At 42.9% G+C, this 23,374-nt stretch overlaps 1 protein-coding gene across 1 annotated transcript in view; it reads left to right on the plus strand.

Moving 5' to 3' along the window:
- The first annotated feature begins 500 nt into the window (after nt 1-500).
- MMP19 (matrix metallopeptidase 19) overlaps nt 501-23,374 on the plus strand; it is a 29,866-nt gene continuing 6,992 nt past the window's right edge. Inside the window, exons 1-5 of the mRNA XM_073552234.1 lie at nt 501-703; nt 7,342-7,430; nt 9,394-9,524; nt 10,851-11,063; nt 12,795-13,040. Coding sequence (XP_073408335.1) covers nt 614-703; nt 7,342-7,430; nt 9,394-9,524; nt 10,851-11,063; nt 12,795-13,040 — 769 coding nt within the window. The 5' untranslated portion in view covers nt 501-613. The remainder of the gene's footprint in view (nt 704-7,341; nt 7,431-9,393; nt 9,525-10,850; nt 11,064-12,794; nt 13,041-23,374) is intronic.

Genomic DNA, 23,374 nt, shown 5'->3' on the forward strand with positions numbered 1-23,374 from the left:
GTCCAAAGGGTCCTCGGCCACATTAGAAGAAACCAATAATATAACATAGGATGAGGAGGCCCTGTTGCTTGCCATATGGAACGGGAACGTCATACACCAGTGTTTACATTTAGTATATACAGTATGAACTTGTAACATTGTAATATTATACCGAAATCACAAAATCCCGAACGCACATAAGTAACGTGACAGCCTGGAATCAAAGCGAATATCTATTGTATGAGTATATGAATTTCAGGGCAATAGTTTACTAAACAGATGCACGTCTGGGTCAGTGACTCAAGGTTAGTGTTCCCTTATACACAGATATCACCTGTCAACAAGTAATGACCAGAAAATAAATGGAGATTTGTCAGTGACTAGAAGCTGGGGATTTTTTTTATCCTAAAGTTGCATAAAATTATTCATCCTGAGTCTGCAGGAAAAGGGTTAATTCTGCATTCCATGCCCGTTTCTCAAGGAGGAAGATGCAAGTGGGAGGTTTGGGAGGAGGAAGGAGTACAGAGTGTTTGTGAGTCATTCTGGCAGGACTCTTAAAGGCTTGCAGGGGGAACCAAGAGCAAAGGAGCAGAGACTTGGTCACCAGGACCTCTACATAGAGAACAACTTCAGGATGCTGCCTCTGCTGCCTTTGCTGGGGGCTTTGGCCTTATCTACTTATGCTGCAACCATAGTAGACCCCACCGCTGAAGAAGAAGCCTTGGTAAGTCCACTGACATACCGATTAGTCTGGAAATCTTTTGTTTCCTTTATCACAAACTATAGTTCAATAAATTAGAATTTCGAAAATACATTTTGGGTTTATTCAATAAGCAGAATGATTAACATTGTTTGTGGAAAATCTTGATTTATATTATTTATTAGACAGAAATCCTTTGATCACAACCTAATTGGATCAGAGAAAAACTACAACGATTGTGTTTCTTTTGAGTACAGTATTTGTAAGCCAAAACCAGGAGTGGGTGATAAATACAGAAGTGGTGACGTGTTTCTATTATACTTCTCCTCTGATCTGAGTGTGTGAACGTGGCCATAGAATATGGATTGGTATCTCTATCTACAGGCAATATGACACCAAGCAACAGGAGATGAGCAAATGGATGTATAGTTTCCAGGGAAAAAATGTAAATTGTATTTTATTCATTTGTATGCCAGACCTTTCTATACTTAGGAGTCCAGTGGGTGGGGTTTAGCAGTGAATGACAGCATTCCCTATATTCCCTAACTTTGTATGTAGAGATAGGATAGATGTCAATCAGTAGGATCCCCCATTGGACCCCAAAGCATAGAATTATCAGATATTTAGATGAATAAAACACAAGTTATATTGAATATTTTCCCACAAAACTATACATCAATCTACTCAGCTTCTCTTATCTTATGCCGTGAAGCCAATGGATTGGCCTACATGTACAACCCTTTAAAATAGGCTCCATGTAATTCTACATTTCCCTTGTGGTTGTGTTTCAGGTCAGTTGAATACTTTCTATCAAATTACAGTGTGTAATAAAGCCAATTGGAGACAAACTATAACCAGATTATTTATGGAGAACCCTTCAAACAAAAGGACTGTGAAAAGCTATCAAGTCCTTTACCAACCACAGGCTAGTGTATGACAGCATGGCAAAAAGCAGACACATGTATCTGCGCATAAATGCTAAAACATGGATAAACAGTAAACCTCTTCATATGAAGCCTCTCCAGTACCCACGCTAGGCCCAGGTCTTATTTCGGTAGGATCATCTAGAGCTGAGTGGAGAAATAGCTTTTTCATTGCCTTTTTCATGTCAAGTTTGGTAACCTAATTTCTCAATAGAATACAGGCTTTTCTAAAAATGTTCTTTCTGCCTCCTATTTTAGTAATTGAATACAGTTTCCTGTCCCTTTTTTTTCTTCGGGAAAAATGTATACTGCTCAAAAAAATAAAGGGAACACTACTCCATTTGCAACAGGCTGTTTGTGTTCCCTTTATTTTTTTGAGCAGTATATTAATCAATTGTATGATGATTGTATGGTAAAGCTTGCTCTTAGGGATCTAAAGCCCCCATCACATTAGATAGCTGTGGGGTGAATGTTCATTCAGGTAACAGCTATCTCTTCCGACTAATTCATGTGCAGAACATTTGGTTTGTCTGAGTTTTCGTTTCATTCTTATGAGAAAGACGCTGCCAGACTCCTCTGGCGGTGACTTATGGTACCTGCCAGAAAACAATTGAATATGCAGCCTGAATTCAGAGAGTCCGTATCCTTCTCTGCCCTGACGTCATCCTCCAGGGAGAGCCAGGAGGCCCCCATACACATTAGACTTTCACCTTTAAAAGATTTGGGAAACTTTAGGGTGGAGGAAAAGTCGTCCATAATTAAGCTAATTTTCTGTAACTAAGCAGAATGTACACTGGCCGGAAGATTTATGTGACTAAACACAAGCAAAAAAAAGGAATGAGAGAGAAAGCAAATGCAATTTATACAATTATGGATGGATTTTGAAAGTCATGCAGTAAAAAATGCACCGATAATGAAAAACAGGTGTACTGGGCTTCAATGCATCTTAAAATGCAGTAGGAGCATAAGGCTTTTGTGTATGTAACATTTCAAATGACATTAACCACTATATACACGCACAAAAATCAGTTGTTTAGTCTTATTCTACTTTAAAATGCCTTAAAGGGAATCTGTCACCCCATTTTAGCCGTATAAGATGCGGCCACCGCCATCAGGGGCTTATCTACAGCATTCTGTAATGCTGTAGATAAGCCCCCGATGAAACCTGAAAGATAAGAAAAATACGTTAGATTATTCTCACCGGGGTCGGGTGCCGTGCGTGTCACCATCCGGTGCCTCCCATCTTCAGACGATGATGTCGTCCTCCTTGCTTTTCCCTCGGCTCCTGCACACATGTACTTTATCTGCCCTGTTGAGGGCAGAGCAGAGAACTGCAGTGCGCAGGCGCTGGGAAAGGTCAGAGAGGTCCGGCGCCTGCGCATTGCAGTACTTTACTCTGCCCTCAACAGGGCAGATAAAGTACATGTGTGCAGGAGCCGAGGGAGAAGCAAGGAGGAGGACATCATCGTCTGAATATGGGAGACGCCGGACGGGACGGTGACACCCATCGGACCGGACCGAACACCGGGGTGAGTATAATTTAACTCTTTTTTTCTTATCTTTCAGGTTACATCGGGGGCTTATCTACAGCATTACAGAATGCTGTAGATAAGCCCCTGGTGGCAGTGGCCGCAGCTGATAAGGCTAAAATGGGGTGACAGATTCCCTTTAAAGGTTATTCCCAAGTTTAGTGTTTCTGGCATATTTACAGGATAAATGTCTGATAGATGTACACCTCACTCCAGGGGTGCTGCACTGTTTTTTTTTTTTAATTTTGATCATTTTTCTTTGTCAGAAAGGAAATACAAAATTTATTGCCTGGAATTTCGGAGATATGTTGTTGGAAGTTTATAGTCTAAAAGAACAATTTACATTTTACTCAAAAATATAACTATAGAGAGAAAAATCAGACAAACTGAACATTTGAAAGTGGTCTCTTAGGCTGTGTGCCCAAGATGCGATTTTTAAGCGTTTTTGCCGCGATTTTCGGTGCGAAAACGCTGCGAAAACGTTTAAAAATCGTGTACAGAATGCACCCCACGCATTCCTATGCCATTCCGCACATGCTGTGCTAATGCTGCGCTTTTTTCCACGGTGGAAACGAATCGCGGAAAAAAACGCAGCATGCTCATTCTTTTGTGCGGAATCGCAAAGAATTGCCGCGATTCCGCACCCATAAGAATGCATGAGAATCGCTTACTTCCCGCATGTGGCTATGCCCACCATGCGGGAAGTTAAGCGTCTCATGTGCGGTTGGTACCCACGGTGTGGAGGAGAGGAGGGTATGGCCCCTGTAAAAAAAAAAAGAATAAAAAATAAAAAATCGGGGTATATTTACCTTCCGACGTCCCGCGCTGCATTCCCGGCCTAAGCGTTCCCAGTAATGCCTTGCGGCAAGGTCCTGTGATGACGTGGTCTCGCGTGATCGCTATAGTAACGCGAGACCAACGTCATCACAGGTCTCGCAAGGCATTACTGGGAACGCTGATGCCCGGGATGGCAGCGCGGGACGTCGGAAGGTGAATATACCCCGATTTTTTATTTTTTTTATCATTTTTCACATTCTATCTTTTACTATTGATAGTAAAAAGCTGATCACACTTGTCAAACACTATGTTTGATGAGTGTGACCAACCTGTCAATCACTTTCCAAGCGATGCTTCAAATCGCTTGGAAAGTGCTTGAGAAAATCGCAGCAAAATCGCGAACAGAATCGCGGTGAAATCGCGCAGAAAAAAACACTCGATTTCTGAGATGGAGTCCAGTTTTCAGTGTGCGTTTTAAAATGCAACGTGGGCACATAGCCTTAATCTTTGCCAGAGCTGTAGAACAGAATAAAATAGACTGATATGTTAAGATAGATAGAATAGATATATGTCATAGAAATTTAATGTCACAAGCCTCCTACATATAATAAACTAGCACCCTTTAGTGACTTTCATGTGGCCCTAAATGTGTGTTTAGCCTTATTAAACCTATAGAATCAATAAATAAAATTAATAAAATGATGTGGAGTCCCTCCTATAAATATCAGTTTACAGCTAACTTCTTTGCCTTTGCTGGTTATCAAACAATGGGGGACTGCCCTTAAAAAAATGACGTGGGGTCCCGACATTTTTGAAAAACAGCAAAAGCAAAGCAGACAGCTGTGAGCTGATATTAATAGGAGGGACTCCATGGTTATCTGTCCCTTCCCAAAATACCAGCCTGCAGCCACCCCAGAATTGGCGCATCCATTACATGTGCCAATTCTGGCACTTTGCCTCAACGCTTCCCGATAGCTCTGGTGTGGTGACAATAGGGGTTTATTGGGGTTGATGTCAGCTTTGTAATGTCCACTGTCATCAAGACCATGGGTTAGTAATTGAGTGGTCTACCAGACAGCCCCATTGCTAACCCAGTAATCAAAAATAAAAACAAACTCACAGAATAAATGGTTTATTTATAAAAACACCCCCATACGTCATTCACCCATTCAATAAATAAAAAAATGAAGATCTGACTTAATCCAGTGAATTCGAAGTACTCCAAAAATGGCAAGCTGAAAGACATAAAAGAGAGTTAAATAAAAAATGAAACACTCCCTTATTCTCCAATTATTAAAAAAAATACCTTGCAGCTACAACGTAATCCGTTGGGGTTTCCACAACGTCCAGCAATTCTGGACAGTAACCTATGGAGCATCCTTCTGAGAACAACGCCTCATAGGTCACTCCCGGTCATGTGCTTTCATTAATCAGGTGCCTGGTTCTTTGATGGTCTCTGTACAATTAAGACTATACTCCTGCCATGTCTCATCCCATGTGACCCCTGAAGCATGTAATTGACTGCAGTGGTCACATGGACAAGACACCTTTGCCCAAGGTCGGTGTTAGGGGCTGGCGGAACACACCAAATAATAAAGATGGTATAAGATATATGGTGCATTCGCAGCCCGGGGTCCAACGTGCAGAGGTGACAAACTGCAGCTAAGCAATGAGGAATGAAATATAGCAGGAGGTAGCCGGACACCGGCGGGTAACCACTGACCCGGTGCGTGCAGGTACAGACTCTGTTACTTCACGGAGTCCACACCAGTCGGCGTATAAGCGTGACCTGTTAACGTCACAGATCACGGTTATGTGAACTACCGCTCAGAGAGGGTACAATGTCTGCCCTGGTGGACACCACTAGCCAGCATAAGAACCGTGCTGGTAAGCGCACGTAACTGCGCACGGCGCCGCTCTGGCAGATACTGCGGTAGCAGCGGTATGTGAGGCCTGTACGGGCCGACGCCCCAAGGCGCTACAGGATGGTGAGTTGACTACACTGCGGCGCTAAGCAGTGCTAGTACTAAGGTGCTGACTCTGTCTCCTGAACCCTAACTCATACGTATCAAAGGGAGGGGATCTTAATGAGTCTCCAGTCTCATACATCCATCATCACACACACCACTAAACAGAACAGCATCAAAGTCTATCATAGCGCATCGTGGGGCGGCCATGCGAACCTTTTATAGCAGTGCCCTTCCGGGGCCTTCCTGATGGTCCAGTCCGAGCTGGAGAAGGACTTGAACATGTGACCTCTGATCTCCAATATGAGATCGTCCCACGGGCATGCTCAGTGGACCGAAAGGAGGACTTAGTCCCTGGAATCATTCGCTGCTGACTAGCATGCGTTGCTATAGCTGGACCAGAGGTGGCAGCAGCAACCAAACCCACAATGCTGGTGTGAGCAGAGCGCTGGGATCGACGAGTCTGCTGAGCGGGCTCCACTGTAGCTGGAGAGGAATGGGAGACCGCTGGAGAGGAATGGGAGACCGCTGAAGGCAATGCTCAGGATTCCTGCTGTGCAGCGCCAGGAACCTGACGCCTAACAGTTGGGTTCTACCAGGACAGGCAAGAAATCAGATACGGGAGCTGCAAATTCACCAGACGAGGTGAATGTGGTCGTTTGTTTGTTTTTTTTTGTGGAACTTGCAAAACGAATTTTCCAGGAATTATGAATTCTTCTGCAAATATGCATGGATATTGGCAGCAAGATCCACAGTAGATTGGGACTACCCAATTAAATTCAGTAAGGAAAATCTGCGACCCATGACAAAATTCACTATATGAGTAGGTTCACACAAGTGTGTAAAAAATCGTTCATAATTTCATCCAGAGATGTGAGAGATTTTTTTCTCACTTGCCGTATGTATGCAATCTGCTTCTTTTTTTTTTACAGCAGCAGCTATTAATCATTTATAAGACCATTTACACTCTCCTGTTACAGAATTGCAATATGTCCGTAAAACTCTTGGCTATACTGCGGCTCCGTACGGCATCTGAATTTTTTCACATACCCATAGACTTGAATGGATGAGTCTCATCAGATTTAGGGAACAAACTAGTGCATGGTGCAATTATTTTTAACACTCAGATTTGGTCAGTGAAAAACTGTGCTCATTTACACAGCCCCATTGAATAATATTGGTCTGAGTGCTGGACGTTTTTTCATGGCCAGCATTTGGATTGAAAACACGGTCATGTGAACAAGCCCTGAGAATTACATCGGTTCTGAAAGTATTCAGCATGTCACAATAGATTAATATTCTGATATGTCCTGACCTCCAAGAAAGCCAGATGGAAAATCCACAACATAACTGTCCCATGTGAACAGACTCCAAAAATTCCACATCAAATGTCAATTTCAATGCTGTTTTTACTTCTTTTTTTTTTGCAGTTTAATGTACTTTGAAACTTTCTGCCATCTTTATAGGAATATCTAAAGCAGTTTGGATACTTACAGAAACCACTTGAGAGTGACAGCAAGGATTTCAGTCCTGAGGAAATTCAGGAAGCCGTACAGTAAGTTGCTATATCGAAAAAGAAAAGCATACCGTCTCTCTTCTAAAAATGTCATTGTCTTGTCCATGGACTGTGTTTGGTGGTATTGCAGCAATAAGGACTTCCATGTATAAAGCTGTCATTGAAAGCTTTTTGGCCAATCACAAAAAAGGGGGTATCTATTTATCATGTGACATATATATATATATATACCGTTGTGGCCAAAAGTATTGACACCCCTGCAATTTTGTCAGATAATACTCAGTTTCTTCCTGAAAATGATTGCAAACACAAATTCTTTGGTATTATTATCTTCATTTAATTTGTCTTAAATGAAAAAACACAAAAAGAATTGTCCTAAAGCCAAATTGGATATAATTCCACACCAAACATAAAAAAGAGGGTGGACAAAAGTATTGGCAATGTTTGAAAAATCATGTGATGCTTCTCTAATTTGTGTAATTAACAGCACCTGTAACTTACCTGTGGCACCTAACAGGTGTTGGCAATAACTAAATCACACTTGCAGCCAGTTGACATGGATTAAAGTTGACTCAACCTCTGTCCTGTGTCCTTGTGTGTACCACATTAAGCATGGAGAAAAGAAAGAAGACCAAAGAACTGTCTGAGGACTTGAGAAACCAAATTGTGAGGAAGCATGAGCAATCTCAAGGCTACAAGTCCATCTCCAAAGACCGGAATGTTCCTGTGTCTACTGTGAGCAGTGTCATCAAGAAGTTTAAAGCCCATGGCACTGTGGCTAACCTCCCTAGATGTGGACGGAAAAGAAAAATTGACAAGAGATTTCAATGCAAGATTGTGCGGATGTTGGATAAAGAACCTCGACTAACATCCAAACAAGTTCAAGCTGCCCTGCAGTCCGAGGGTACAACAGTGCGTCTGAATGAAAAGGGACTGTATGGTAGGAGACCCAGGAAGACCCCACTTCTTACCCCGAGACATAAAAAAGCCAGGCTGGAGTTTGCCAAAACTTACCTGAAAAAGCCTAAAACATTTTGGAAGAATGTTCTCTGGTCAGATGAGACAAAAGTAGAGCTTTTTGGGCAAAGGCATCAACATAGAGTTTGCAGGAGAAAAAAAGAGGCATTCAAAGAAAAGAACACGGTCCCTACAGTCAAACATGCCGGAGGTTCCCTGATGTTTTGGGGTTGCTTTGCTGCCTCTGGCACTGGACTGCTTGACCGTGTGCATGGCATTCTGAAGTCAGAAGACTACCAACAAATTTTGCAGCATAATGTAGGGCCCAGTGTGAGAAAGCTGGGTCTCCCTCAGAGGTCATGGGTCTTCCAGCAGGACAATGACCCAAAACACACTTCAAAAAGCACTAGAAAATGGTTTGAGAAAAAGCACTGGAGACTTCTAAGGGGGCCAGCAATGAGTCCAGACCTGAATCCCATAGAACACCTTTGGAGAGATCTAAAAATGGCAGTTTGGAGAAGGCACCCTTCAAATATCAGGGACCTGGAGCAGTTTGCCAAAGAAGAATGGTCTAAAATTCCAGCAGGGCATTGTAAGAAGCTCATTGATGGTTACCGGAAGTGGTTGGTCGCAGTTCTTTTGGCTAAAGGTTGTGCAACCAAGTATTAGGCTGAGGGTGCCAATACTTTTGTCTGGCCCATTTTTGGAGTTTTGTGTGAAATGATCAATGTTTTGCTTTTTGCTTCATTCTCTTTTGTGTTTTTTCATTTAAGAAAAATTAAATGAAGATAATAATACCAAAGAATTTGTGTTTGCAATCATTTTCAGGAGGAAACTGAGTATTATCTGATAGAATTGTAGGGGTGTCAATACTTTTGGCCACAACTATATATATATTTATATATATATATATATATATATATATATATATATATGCACATGACCAGTGAAAGTCTATTTAGCTTAGGACACATAGATAAAGTTTGTATTGGCACTTGGAAAGTTTGTGGTGCTCTTATTTACCCTCTAATAATTTTCTTGACAGAGTTTTCCAGCTGGTTTCTCAGCTACCCAAAACAGGCGTCCTGGACAATGATACACTGGACAAGATGAAGCAGCCACGGTGTGGATTAGAAGACCCATTTAACCAGAAGACTCTGCGATATCAGCTATTAGGTGCTTTCTCCCTAGGATGTTGCTGGGCTGATACAAGAGCGCACAATTATTCAACTACATAATGAAATATAATAAATACATGACATAATAAAATTAGGGCTCATGCATATGTCTGTGGAAATCAGTACGACCTTAGAACGCAATGCTGAACTGGCCATGACTCACCGACCCAAATGTGGCAGTTTCATATACATCTTTGAGGCTGTCATGCTGAGGTATGGAGAGACACAAGCAGTCCGTGCAACAGCGGTGCAATAGCAGCCCATAGGATGTATATTTGTTACAACAGATTTTAGATATCCCACATTGGAATGCCAATGGATTCAAGCAATGCTTCCTCAAAGTCCCATGATGATGACATTTGAACCATATGGGTACTGTTTTTTGGGTTTTTTTGTGATATGGACCATAAAAGGCACCCATATTGCACTCCTATTATACAGGCAAAGCTATTGGGTCATCGATATGGATTATAGGTTTACTAGTACCTGTGTATGATTATTGCATTTTGAGCCAATCCAGTTAATTCCCATCATATTCCTTACATATCCACCACTGTAATCGCAGGCACCTATTCCAGATCCACAGAGGAAGTACTGTCCATGCAAATATTATATAAACCATCACCATGTACTCTGTGTAAACCTTCCCTGCCAGTGACAACAATCAATAAAGAGTCTGTATACAAGGATCAATAATCGGAAAACAAGCGTGCATAAAAACAGTCATCCCAATCATCGACCTGTATAAAAAAGGCGTTTTGCCCCCATTCACATGTTGTTTGTACCATTTATGCAGGCCAATAAATCATTTTTTTTCAGCTGCACATTTTCCCTATGGGGGCCAAATGATCTTTTGCCCCAGTGTGAACGGGTACCTTAAAACAAGTGCCAAGCGACCTGTTTATAGTTGGCCAGCACTCTTTGTTGGCAGTGATCTGCCCAAGTAAATGCACACTTATTGAGGTTTTTCAACACTTTTCAGTTTTCTAGAAGCCACACTATGGCTGGGGTCACACTTGCAACTGCAATGCGAGAAACTCGCGCGAGTCTCTTTGCATCAATACCCGGCACTGCCGCCGGCACTCGGGACCGGAGCACTCAGCTGCATAGAAATACATGCAGCCGCACACTCCAATCCCGAGTGCCGGCGGCAGTGTCAGGTATTGATGAGAGAGACTTGCGCGAGTTTCTCGCATTGCAGTTGCAAGTGTGACTCCGGCCTATATCATGTGTACTGCATAATAGCCAACAGCACACTAAATACAGGGTGGTTGTAATCTGCGCTAACATTCTGTTTCTGACTGTGCTTTTCACAACTTAACAGGTCAATGGAGAAAGAAAAACTTGACTTACCGAATTCATAATTATACACCGGACATGAAAGAAGATGAGGTGAGGTCTGCCATCAAATCTGCTTTTAAATACTGGAGTGATGTCACCCCCCTGAAATTCAAGGAGATCAAATATGGAAGAGCAAACATAAGGATCTCATTCCACAAGAAGGGAGACAGCTGTTCGCGGCCATTCGATGGTCCTGGTATGTAATGCTGTATAGGCTGTACTCTCAGATGGAGCTTTCTATATATTCTGATGTCTGCGGTGTATATTGTGTGCTCCATGGTGTAAGAGACATGATATAATAATGGTCCTCATACACAGTAGACCAATATTAGTTGATTCTGATGATGGTCTAATGTGTATGGGAGACATCGTAACTCTCCCCCATTTTGGGGAAAATAAGGATCCAGCATGTTCAATATCAGACTGCCAATCTTTTTGTTCTCTAAGCAATAAACCATGCCTGACAACTGCTCTATCATAGAGAACACATGAGCTCTCAACAGAGCAAGCACCCCTGTGTATGGGAGAGTCGCCAGCTATCTAACATGTAAGGGGGCATAGGTGTTTGGCATTCCTCTTTATAAGAATATCCCATAAAGTTGATGTCCCGCACCTGTATCCAGAATCTTCTACACAATGGAAACACCTGAAGTAGGGGGCAACAGTTGCCTATTAGGTACCTCTGTTTGACCAATGTGCGTAAAGGCGCGTATACACCTTGTGTCGTTTTCAGCTGACCACTCAGATCTGACAGCTATTCCTTCCAATCCCCCACACACACACTCTTATCTCAGCTGAACGTGCATGTGTTTTCAGTGGTGGGAGGGCAATAGACATCTACATCCAGAATAGGAGACATAAAACAGAACTGTCATGATCCATTTTTGGATCTGTCAGATTGGGATCTCCTCATATTTAAAACTTTTTTCCTTTTCGGTCATCGAGGTTAATATGAGTTTTTGCCCCCAGTGGCCGCTGGGGTTACTGCATGGTTGACGCTGGGTGATTAATTATCTATTCAGGTGATAACTACTCCCCCCTCCTTCCTATAAAAGGTCGTCATGTGCAGTAAATCAATGTTGGTGATATTACTCATTTGGAGACCAACCAAGCTGGACTCTGGAGCAGGCTGTGTTGCAGTGGAGCTCCAGTTATTCCCTTTTGCTGGTGCCATTCTCTGCTGCTGATGAGCAATAGCAGCAGATAAAGCTAAGTTTGCTTTTGTAGTTTATTTAGGTGTCGGTCTATTTCCTTTTGTTGGGGTTTAGCACAGGGCTTAACAGGAGACAGGGACAGGTCGGGGACTTGGGCCTCAAGAACCATTGAAAGTGTCTGCTTCTGCCCTTACATTTTTTAATGAGTCCATAATGGGACAACTCTGAAGAAATGTTTCAAAAAAAAAAAAATGCGTGAAGACCAGAATAATATGTAATATGGGAATGCACAACTAGCCATGCAGTGCTGTTAGCTCACATACATGATGACATTCATGTCACTGTATGGTCACATCTACGTCAGTAATACTACAATACTGTTCCTATTAAATACCACATTGTGCTAGTTCTTCAGCCTTTAAAAGGTCAAAAACTGTTCTAGTAATGCTCAGAGACCCTGAAACAGGTCTGTACACAGCGTCTTAAATATTTGGAAAGAGTCCATTGTTATCTTTGCTCATTCCTGTCAGGCATCAGCTTGTGTATTGGCAGAGTCTAATAAAGTGGTATGATTTCCATTTGGTGCTTTGTGTTACTGGAGGTAAACCAGTACATTCCATATACTAAGGACAGATGATGTAGTGTATGGAAAAGGGGGTATGTGTGGGACACATGAATAAATTGCTCTTCTTTCCCTTATTAATTAAAATCACTTTTTCAGTGTATAGAACACAGATTAGAAATGCCTAAATATCTCCCTATTAATCCTGCAGGTAAAGTCCTGGCACATGCTGATATCCCTGAGCTTGGCACAGTACATTTTGATGAAGATGAGCTTTGGACTGAAGGAACATACCTTGGATTCAATCTTCGCATCATTGCAGCCCATGAACTAGGACATGCCTTAGGCCTAGGCCACTCTCGATATGGCAGTGCACTGATGGCCCCCGTTTATGCTGGATATAGATCTAACTTCCGTCTCCATGATGATGATATTAAAGGGATTCAGGCTTTGTATGGTAAGTATAGTCATTATTGATGTAATACTGCTATATAGAGGTAACATCGATTGTATACGACCATATAAATTTCTCTAAGGCCACGTGCCCATGTTCAGTATTTGGTGAGCTTTTTACTTCAGTATTTGTAAGCTAAAACCAGGAGTGGAACAGTCAGAGAGAAAGTATAAGGCTATGTGCCCATGTAGCGATTCTGAAGCAGAATAAACCTGAGCAGAATCGCACACCCTGCTCCCGGGAAACCGCATGCGTTTTTTGACGCGCTTTTGTAAGCGTTTGTCAAGCGTTTGTGCATGTGTTTTTCTAAGCGTTTTTGCCCATATAATTGATGGTATGCAGAATCGCGTGCGATTCCGCAAAATTAATGAACATGCTGCGTTTTTAATCGCTAAGCTTTTCTGCAGCGGTTAAAAACGCACCATTAGCACAACATGTGCGTTTTCCATTACAAATCAATTGGATGCTTTTCTTAAGCGTTTCTGCAGCAGAATCGCTTGTCTAAAAGCGCTGCAGAAACGCTTAAAAAACGCTACGTGGGCACACAGCCTAATAGAAACATGTGTATTTTTTTACCCACTCCTGGTTTTGAGTTCACTGTCCATTTAAGTACAGTGAAGACATAAGATGGTAGACAGTGTAATAGGGTAAGAAGGGAATGGATGAAAACTGGAAGGCACAGATTGCAGATGTACAGTCATGGCCAAAAGTTTAGAGAATGACACAAATATAAATTTTTACAAAGTCTACTGCTTCATTTTTCCTAATGGCAATTTGCATATACTCCAGAATGTAATAAAGAGTGATCAGCTTAACAGCAATTACTTGCAAAGTCAATATTTGCCTAGAAAATTAACTTTATCCCCCAAAACACATTTCAACATCATTGCAGCCCTGCCTTAAAAGGACCAGCTAACATCGTTTCAGTGATTGCTCCATTAACACAGGTGTGGGTGTTGATGAGGACAGGGCTGGAGATCAATCTGTCATGATTAAGTAAGAATGACACCACTGGACACTTTAAAAGGAGGCTGGTGCTTGGCATCATTGTTTCTCTTCTGTTAACCATGGTTATCCCTAAAGAAACACATGCAGTCATCATTGCACTGCACAAAAATGGCATAACAGGGAAGAGTATCGCAGCTAGAAAGATTGCACCTCAGTCAACAATCTATCGCATCATCAAGAACTTCAAGGAGAGAGGTTCCCTTGTTGCCAAAAAGGCTCCAGGGCGCCCAAGAAAGACCAGCAAGCGCCAGGACGTCTCTTAAAAGTGTTTCAGCTGCGGGATCGGGCTACCAGCAGTGCAGAGCTTGCTCAGGAATGGCAGCAGGCAGGTGTGAGTGCATCTGCACGCACTGTGAGGCAGAGACTCTTGGAGCAAGGCCTGGTCTCAAGGAGGGCAGCAAAGAAGCCACTTCTCTCCAGAAAAAACATCATGGACAGACTGATATTCTGCAAGAGGTACAGGGAGTGGACTGCTGAGGACTGGGGTAAAGTCATTTTCTCTGATGAATCCCCTTTTCAATTGTTTGGGACATCTGGAAAATGGCTTATTCGGAGAAGACCAGGTGAGCGCTACCACCAGTCTTGTCTCATGCCAACTGTCAAGCATCCTGAAACCATTCATGTGTGGGGTTGCTTCTCAGCCAAGGGAATGGGCTCTCTTTCAGTCTTGCCTAAAAACACAGCCATGAATAAAGAATGGTACCAGAATGTCCTCCAAGAGCAACTTCTCCCAACCGTCCAAGAGCAGTTTGGCGATCAACAATGCCTTTTTCAACATGATGGAGCACCTTGCCATAAAGCAAAGGTGATAACTAAATGGCTCAGGGAACAAAACATAGAGATTTTGGGACCATGGCCTGGAAACTCCTCAGATCTTAATCCCATTGAGAACTTGTGGTCAATTATCAAGAGACAGGTGGACAAACAAAAACCTTCAAATTCAGACAAAATATAAGCATTGATTTTGCAAGAATGGACTGCTATCAGTCAGGATTTGATCCAGAAGTTGATTGAGAGCATGCCAGGGAGAATTGCTGAGGTCCTGAAGAAGAAGGGTCAACACTGCAAATATTGACTTGCTGCATTAACTCATTCTAGCTGTCAATATAACCTTTTGTTACTCATAATATGATTGCAATTATATTTTTGTATGTGATAAAAACATCTGACAAACACATAAAAACCAAAGGGCAGCAGATCATGTGAAAATATAATATTTGTGTCATTCTCTAAACTTTTGGCCATGACTGTAGAATCATAGAATGTTAGAGTTGGAAGGGACCTCCAGGGTCATCATGTCTAACCCCTTGCTCAATGAAGGATTCACTAGCCCATCTCAGACAGATATCTGTCCAGCCTGTTTATAGACTTCCATTGAAGGAGAACTCACCACCTCTCGTGGCAGCCTTTTCCACTCATTGATCACCCTCACTGTGGAAAGGTTTTTTCTAATCTAATCTTTAGCTTCTCCCTTTCAGTTTCATTCCATTGCTTCTCGTGTTTCCATGTGCAAATGAGAATAATGATGTTCCCTCTACACTATGACATCCCTTCAGATATTTGTAGACAGCGAATAAGTCTCCTCTCAGTTTTCCTTTTTGCAAGCTAAACATTCCCAGATCCTTTAACTGTTACTCGCAGGACATACTTTGCAGTCCGCTTACGATCCTGGTAGCTCTTCTCTGAACTTGCTCCATTTTTTCAATGTCTTTTTTAAAATATGGTGCACAGAAATAGACACAGTTTTCCAGATGAGGACAGATCAAGTAGGAGTAGAGGGGGATAATTATTTCACGTGATCTAGACTCTATGCTTCTATTAATACACCCTAGAACTGTGTTTGCCTTTTTTGAGGCTGCATCATACAGTTGACTCATGTGCAGTCTGTAATCTATTAGTATACCCAAGTCTTTTTCACATGTGCTGTTGCTTAGTTCTATTCCTCCCATTCTATAGATGTAATTTTTGCTTTTTTTGCCCAGATGTAGAATCTTGCATTCCTCCCTGTTAAATACCATTCTATTAGTTGCTGCCCATTGCTCAAGCTTATCTAGACCCTTCTGAATCCTTTCTCTGTCTTCTCTAGTGTTAGGTATCCCTCCTAGCTTTGTATCGTCTGCAAATTTGATCAGTTTACCTTCAGTTCACTTATCTAGATCATTTATTAAAATGTTGAACAACACTGGGGCCAGGAGACGGCCTTGTGATATCCCACTTGAAACACTTTTCCCATTGGATTTGCAACCATTTATTACCACTCTGTGAGTACGATCACTGAGTCAGTTATGAATCCACCTACCTGTAACCTTGTCAATCCCATACTTGGTCATTTTTTCAATAAGGATAGTATGAGAAACTTTATCAAATGCTTTGCTGAAGTTAAAATATACTTTAACTGGTATGTCGAAAATTCTACTTCTTTTTGGAATGTACTAAAGTTACCTTCCACCTTGGGACCGAGTAGTAAATAAAAATGTCTCAGTCATACTCACCCTTCCTAGTGCTCCCAGTTTGTCTTTTGCTTGTTCTTCTGCTTCAAAGATAGCTTTCACATTATCATGGGGAGTGCAGTTTAATGTCTTGCCATTCCTGTGCAGTGGAATTTCGACTAAGGCTGGTTTCACATTTGCGTTAAAACAACGCTGCGCACTGCGTCGTTAAGCCCCGCCCCGATCCGGCTCCCTGCCCGCCCCATCCGGGATCACCGCCTACTTTCGCATTTGCACGCATGCGATCGGCGCACCCTATCTTTAGCATAGGGTGCGCAGATCATGCGCTGCCAGTGTGAAAGTAGCGTGCTGCGCACTTTTGACGGTGTGCCGTGCGCGCCGAAATGCAGCATGTTGCATTTCGGCGCGCACGGCGCACCGTCAAAAGTGCGCAGCACGCTACTTTCACAATGGCAGCGCATGATCTGCGCACCCTATGCTAAAGATAGGGTGTGCCGATCGCATGCGTGCAAATGCGAAAGTAGGCGGTGATCCCGGATGGGGCGGGCAGGGAGCCGGATCGGGGCGGGGCTTAACGACGCAGTGCGCAGCGTTGTTTTAACGCGAATGTGAAACCAGCCTTAGCTAGGCTATGGCCACACTATCAGTATTTGTTCAGTATTTTTTCTCAGCATTTGTAAGCCAAAACCAGGTGAGGAACAATCAGAGGACAAGGTATAATAGAAACAAGTGCAACAATTCTGCATGTTTGACACACTCCGGGTTTTGGCTTACAAATACTGACGTGAAATATTGACTAAATACTGATAGTGTGGCTGTGGCCTTACCGGTACACTTGCTATGCCACAGCGGTGGCTATCTTGGAAGTAGGAGGAAAGGAGCACAAATCTGAGCAGAGGAGGCAAGCAATGATCACCAGAGAGGGTGACTATTAATATGAAATGTATACAGTTGTGGCCAAAAGTATTGACACCCCTGCAATTCTGTCAGATAATACTCAGTTTCTTCCTGAAAATGATTGCAAACACAAATTCTTTGGTATTATTATCTTTATTTAATTTGTCTTAAATGAAAAAATACAAAAAGAATTGTCCTAAAGCCAAATTGGATATAATTCCACACCAAACATAAAAAAGAGGGTAGACAAAGGTATTGGCACTGTTCGAAAAATCATGTGATGCTTCTCTAATTTGTGTAATTAACCCCTTCATGACCCAGCCTATTTTGACCTTAATGACCTGGCCATTTTTTGCAATTCTGACCAATGTCCCTTTATGAGGTAATAACTCAGGAACGCTTCAACGCATCCTAGCGATTCCGAGATTGTTTTTTCGTGACATATTGGGCTTCATGATAGTGGTATATTTAGGTCAATAATTTTTGCGTTTATTTGTGAAAAAAATGGAAATTTGGCAAAAATTTTGAAAATTTTGCAATTTTCAAATTTTGAATTTTTATTCTGTTAAACCAGAGAGTTATGTGACACAAAATAGTTAATAAATAACATTTCCCACATGTCTACTTTACATCAGCACAATTTTGGAAACAACATTTTTTTTCGTTAGGAAGTTATAAGGGTTAAAAGTTGACCAGCAATTTCTTATTTTTACAACAAAATTTACAAAACCATTTTTTTTTAGGGACCACCTCACATTTGAAGTCACTTTGAGGGGTCTATATGGCAGAAAATACCCAAAAGTGTCACCATTCTAAAAACTGCACCCCTCAAGCTACTCAAAACTATATTCAAGAAGATTATTAACCCTTCAGGTGCTTCACAGGAACTAAAGCAACATGGAATGAAAAAATGGACATTTTAATTTTTCCAACCAAAATTTTATTTTAGCATCAGTTTTTTCATTTTCACATGGGTAACAGGATAAAATGTATCCTAAAATTTGTTGGGCAATTTCTCCTGAGTACACTGATACCTCATATGTGGTCATAAACCACTGTTTGGGCGCACGGCAGGGCTCAGAAGGCAAGGAGCGCCATTTTACTTTTTGAATGTAAAATATGCTTGAATGTTTAGCGGTTGCCATGTCTTGTTTTAAGAGTACCTGTGTGCCTAAACATTGGAGCTCCCCCACAAGTGAGCCCATTTTGGAAACTAGACCCTCCAAAGAACTTATCTAGATGCATAGTATGCACTTTGAACCCCCAGGTGCTTCACAAATTGATCTGTAAAAAAAAAAAAGTACTTTTTTTTTCACAAAAATGTTATTTGGCCTCAGTTTTTTCATTTTCACATGAGCAACAGGATAAAATGGATCCTAAAATTTGTTGGGCAATTTCTCCTGAGTACATCAATATCTCATATGTGGTCATAAACCACTGTTTGGGCGCACCGCAAGGCCCGGAAGGGAAGGAGCGCCATGTGACTTTTTGATTGGAAAATTAGCTCCAATCGTTAGCGGACACCATGTCGCATTTGGAGAGCCCCTGTGTGCCTAAACATTGGAGCTCCCCCACAAGTGACCCCATTTTGGAAACTAGACCCCCGAAGGAACTTATCTAGATGTGTGGTGAGCACTTTGAACCCCCAAGTGCTTCACAGAAGTTTATAACGCAGAGCAGTGAAAATAAAAAAATATTTTTTTTTCCTCAAAAATGATTTTTTAGCCCGCTATTTTTTATTTTCCCAAGGGTAACAGGATAAATTGGACCCCAAAAGTTGTTGTCCAGTTTGTCCTGAGTACACTGGTACCCCATATGTGGGGGAAAACCACTGTTTGAGCGCACGGCATGACTCAGAAGGGAAGGAGCGTCATTTGACTTTTTGAATGGAAAATTAGCTCCAATCGTTAGCGGACACCATGTTGTGTTTGCAGAGCCCCTGTGTGCGTAAACTTTGGAGCTCCCCCACAAATGACCCCATTTTGGAAACTAGACCCCCTAAGGAACTTATCTAGATGCATAGTGAGCACTTTGAACCCCCAGGTGCTACACAGAAGTTTATAACGCAGAGCCGTTAAAATAAAAATATTTTTTTTCCCTCAAAAAATAAATTTTTAGCCTGTTATTTTTTATTTTCACAAAGGTAACAGGATAAATTGGACCCCAAAAGTTGTTGTCCAGCTTGTCCTGAGTACGCTGGTACCACATATGTGGGGGGGACCACTGTTTGGGCACACGTTGGGGCTCAGAAGGGAAGTAGTGACGTTTTGAAATGCCGACTTGATGGAATGGTCTGTGGGCGTCATGTTATGTTTGCAGAGCCCCTGATGTACCTAAACAGTGGAAACCCCCCACAAATGACCCCATTTTGGAAACTAGATCACCCAAGAAACTAATATAGATGTGTGGTGAGCACGTTGAACCCCCAAGTGCTTCACAGAAGTTTATAACGCAGAGCCGTGAAAATAAAAAAATATTTTTTTTTCCTCAAAATTATTTTTAGTCCACTATTTTTTATTTTCACAAGGGTAACAGGATAAATTGGACCCCAAAAGTTGTTGTCCAGTGTGTCCTGAGTACGCTGGTACCCCATAAGTGGGGGGGGACCACTGTTTGGGCACACGTTGGGGCTCGGAAGGGAAGTAGTGACGCTTTGAAATGAAGACTTGATGGAATGGTCTGTGGGCGTCATGCTACATTTGCAGAGCCCCTGATGTACCTAAACAGTGGAAACCCCCAAGTGACCCCATTTTGGAAACTATATCACCTAAGGAACTAATCTAGATGTGAGGTCAGCACTTTGAACCCCCAAGTGCTTCACAGAAGTTTATAACGCAGAGCTGTGAAAATAAAAAAATATTTTTTTTTCCTCAAAAAGTGATTTTTAGCCCACTATTTTTTATTTTCACAAGGGTAACAGGATAAATTGGACCCCAAAAGTTGTTGTCCAGGTTGTCCTGAGTACGCTGGTACCCCATATATGGGGGGGGACCACTGTTTGGGCACACGTTGGGGCTCGGAAGGGAAGTAGTGACGCTTTGAAATGCCGACTTGATGGAATGGTCTGTGGGCGTCATGTTACGTTTGCAGAGCCCCTGATGTACCTAAACAGTGGAAACCCCCCACAAGTGACCCCATTTTGGAAACTAGACCCCCCAAGGAACTTATCTAGATGTGTGGTGAGCACGTTGAACCCCCAAGTGCTTCACAGAAGTTTATAACGCAGAGCTGTGAAAATAAAAAAATATTTTTTTTTCCTCAAAAAGTGATTTTTAGCCCACTATTTTTTATTTTCACAAGGGTAACAGGATAAATTGGACCCCAAAAGTTGTGGTCCAGTTTGTCCTGAGTACGCTGGTACCCATATATGGGGGGGGACCACTGTTCGGGGACACGTTGGGGCTCGGAATGGAAGTAGTGACGTTTTGAAATGCCGACTTGATGGAATGGTCTGTGGGCGTCATGTTACGTTTGCAGAGCCCCTGATGTACCTAAACAGTGGAAACCCCCCACAAGTGACCCCATTGTGGAAACTAGACCCCCCAAGGAACTTATCTAGATGTGTGGTGAGCACGTTGAACCCCCAAGTGCTTCACAGAAGTTTATAACGCAGAACCGTGAAAATAAAAAATCTTTTTTTTCCACAAAAATAATTATTTTAGCCCCCATTTTTTTATTTTCCCAAGGGTAACAGGAGAAATTAGACCCCTAAAGTTGTTGTGCAATTTTTCCTGAGTACCCTGATACCCCATAAGTGGGGGTACACCACTGTTTGGGCACACGTCGGGGCTCGAAATGGAGGGAGCACCGTTTGACTTTTTGAACGCAAAATTGGCTGGAATAAATGTTGGCTCCATGTCGCGTTTGGAGAGCCCCTGATGTGCCTAAACAGTGGAAACCCCTCAATTCTATCTCCAACCCTAACGCCAACACACCCCTAACCCTAATCCCAACCCTAATCATAACCCTAACCACAACCCTAATCCCAACACACCCCTAACGAAATCCCAACTCTAACCCTAACCACAAGCCTAACCGTAATCCCAACCCCAACCCTAATCCCAATTCCAACCCTAACCCTAAATTCAACCCTAACCCTTAGTCCAACCCTAACCCTTAGTCCAACCCTAACCCTTAGTCCAACCCTAACCCTTAGTCCAACCCTAACCCCTAGTCCAACCCTAACCCCTAGTCCAACCCTAACCCCTAGTCCAACCCTAACCCTTAGTCCAACCCTAACCCTAACCCTAACCCTAGCCCTAACCCTAGCCCTGGACCTAACCCTAATGGAAAAAAAAAAAATATATTTTATTATTTGTCCCTACCTATGGGGGTGATAAAGGGGGCGGTGATTTACTTTTTATTTATTTTGATCACTATGAAAGTTTATCATAGTGATCAAAATAAATGAATGAATCTGCAGCGTTGCAGATTCGATTCGGCGCACTGCGCATGCGCCCGCCATCTTGCAAGATGGCGGCGCCCATGACGCTGGACGGCAGGACACCGGGACGGATAGCGGGAGATCGGAGGCACAAAGGAGGGTGAGGGGGTGATCGGAGGGTGAGAGGGGATGATCGGAGGGCTGGGGGGGCAGAGAGAAGGCGGGGGGGCAGATCATGACGGCGGCTGCCGATCGGTGCCGTCAGAAGGTGGCGGCAGCCGATCGGTGCCGTCAGTCGGTGTGGGGGGGGTCGGGTCTCGGTGTCCAGCCATGTCCGATGCTATTTCAGCATCGGCCATGGCTGGATTGTAATATTTCACCAATTTTCATTGGTGAAATATTACAATCGCTCTGATTGGCAGTTTCACTTTTAACAGCCAATCAGAGCGATCGTAGGCACGTGGGGGCTAAGCCACACCCCCAGGTGTTAACTCTGAAGGGTCCTTTGTGTGCGGGTCGGGTGACCTTTCAGTGACCCCGGTCACCCGACCCGCAGGGGGGCTATTTATAGCATGACGCCTACGTAGGCGTCATAGGTCGTTTGGGCACTGCTTTTCATGACGCCTACGTAGGCGTCATAGGTCGTGAAGGGGTTAACAGCACCTGTAACTTACCTGTGGCACCTAACAGGTGTTGGCAATAACTAAATCACACTTGCAGCCAGTTGACATGGATTAAAGTTGACTCAACCTCTGTCCTGTTTCCTTGTGTGTACCACATTGAGCATGGAAAAAAGAAAGAAGACCAAAGAACTGTCTGAGGACTTGAGAAACCAAATTGTGAGGAAGCATGAGCAATCTCAAGGCTACAAGTCCATCTCCAAAGACCTGAATGTTCCTGTGTCTACCGTGCGCAGTGTCATCAAGAAGTTTAAAGCCCATGGCACTGTGGCTAACCTCCCTAGATGTGGACGGAAAAGAAAAATTGACAAGAGATTTCAACGCAAGATTGTGCGGATGTTGGATAAAGAAACTCGACTAACATCCAAACACGTTCAAGCTGCCCTGCAGTCCGAGGGTACAGCAGTGTCAACCCGTACCATCCGTCGGCGTCTGAATGAAAAGGGACTGTATGGTAGGAGACCCAGTAAGACCCCACTTCTTACCCCGAGACATAAAAAAGCCAGGCTGGAGTTTGCCAAAACTTACCTGAAAAAGCCTAAAACGTTTTGGAAGAATGTTCTCTGGTCAGATGAGACAAAAGTAGAGCTTTTTGGACAAAGGCATCAACATAGAGTTTATAGGAGAAAAAAAAGAGGCATTCAAGGAAAAGAACACGGTCCCTACAGTCAAACATGGCGGAGGTTCCCTGATGTTTTGGAGTTGCTTTGCTGCGTTTGGCACTGGACTGCTTGACCGTGTGCATGGCATTCTGAAGTCTGAAGACTACCAACAAATTTTGCAGCATAATGTAGGGCCCAATGTGAGAAAGCTGGGTCTCCCTCAGAGGTCATGGGTCTTCCAGCAGGAAAATGACCCAAAACACACTTCAAAAAGCACCAGAAAATGGTTTGAGAGAAAGCACTGGAGACTTCTAAG

The sequence above is a fragment of the Dendrobates tinctorius genome, unplaced genomic scaffold, assembly GCF_039654945.1.
Source record: "Dendrobates tinctorius isolate UK_male_01 unplaced genomic scaffold, ASM3965494v1 ptg000187l, whole genome shotgun sequence".
Classification (NCBI taxonomy): domain Eukaryota; kingdom Metazoa; phylum Chordata; class Amphibia; order Anura; family Dendrobatidae; genus Dendrobates; species Dendrobates tinctorius.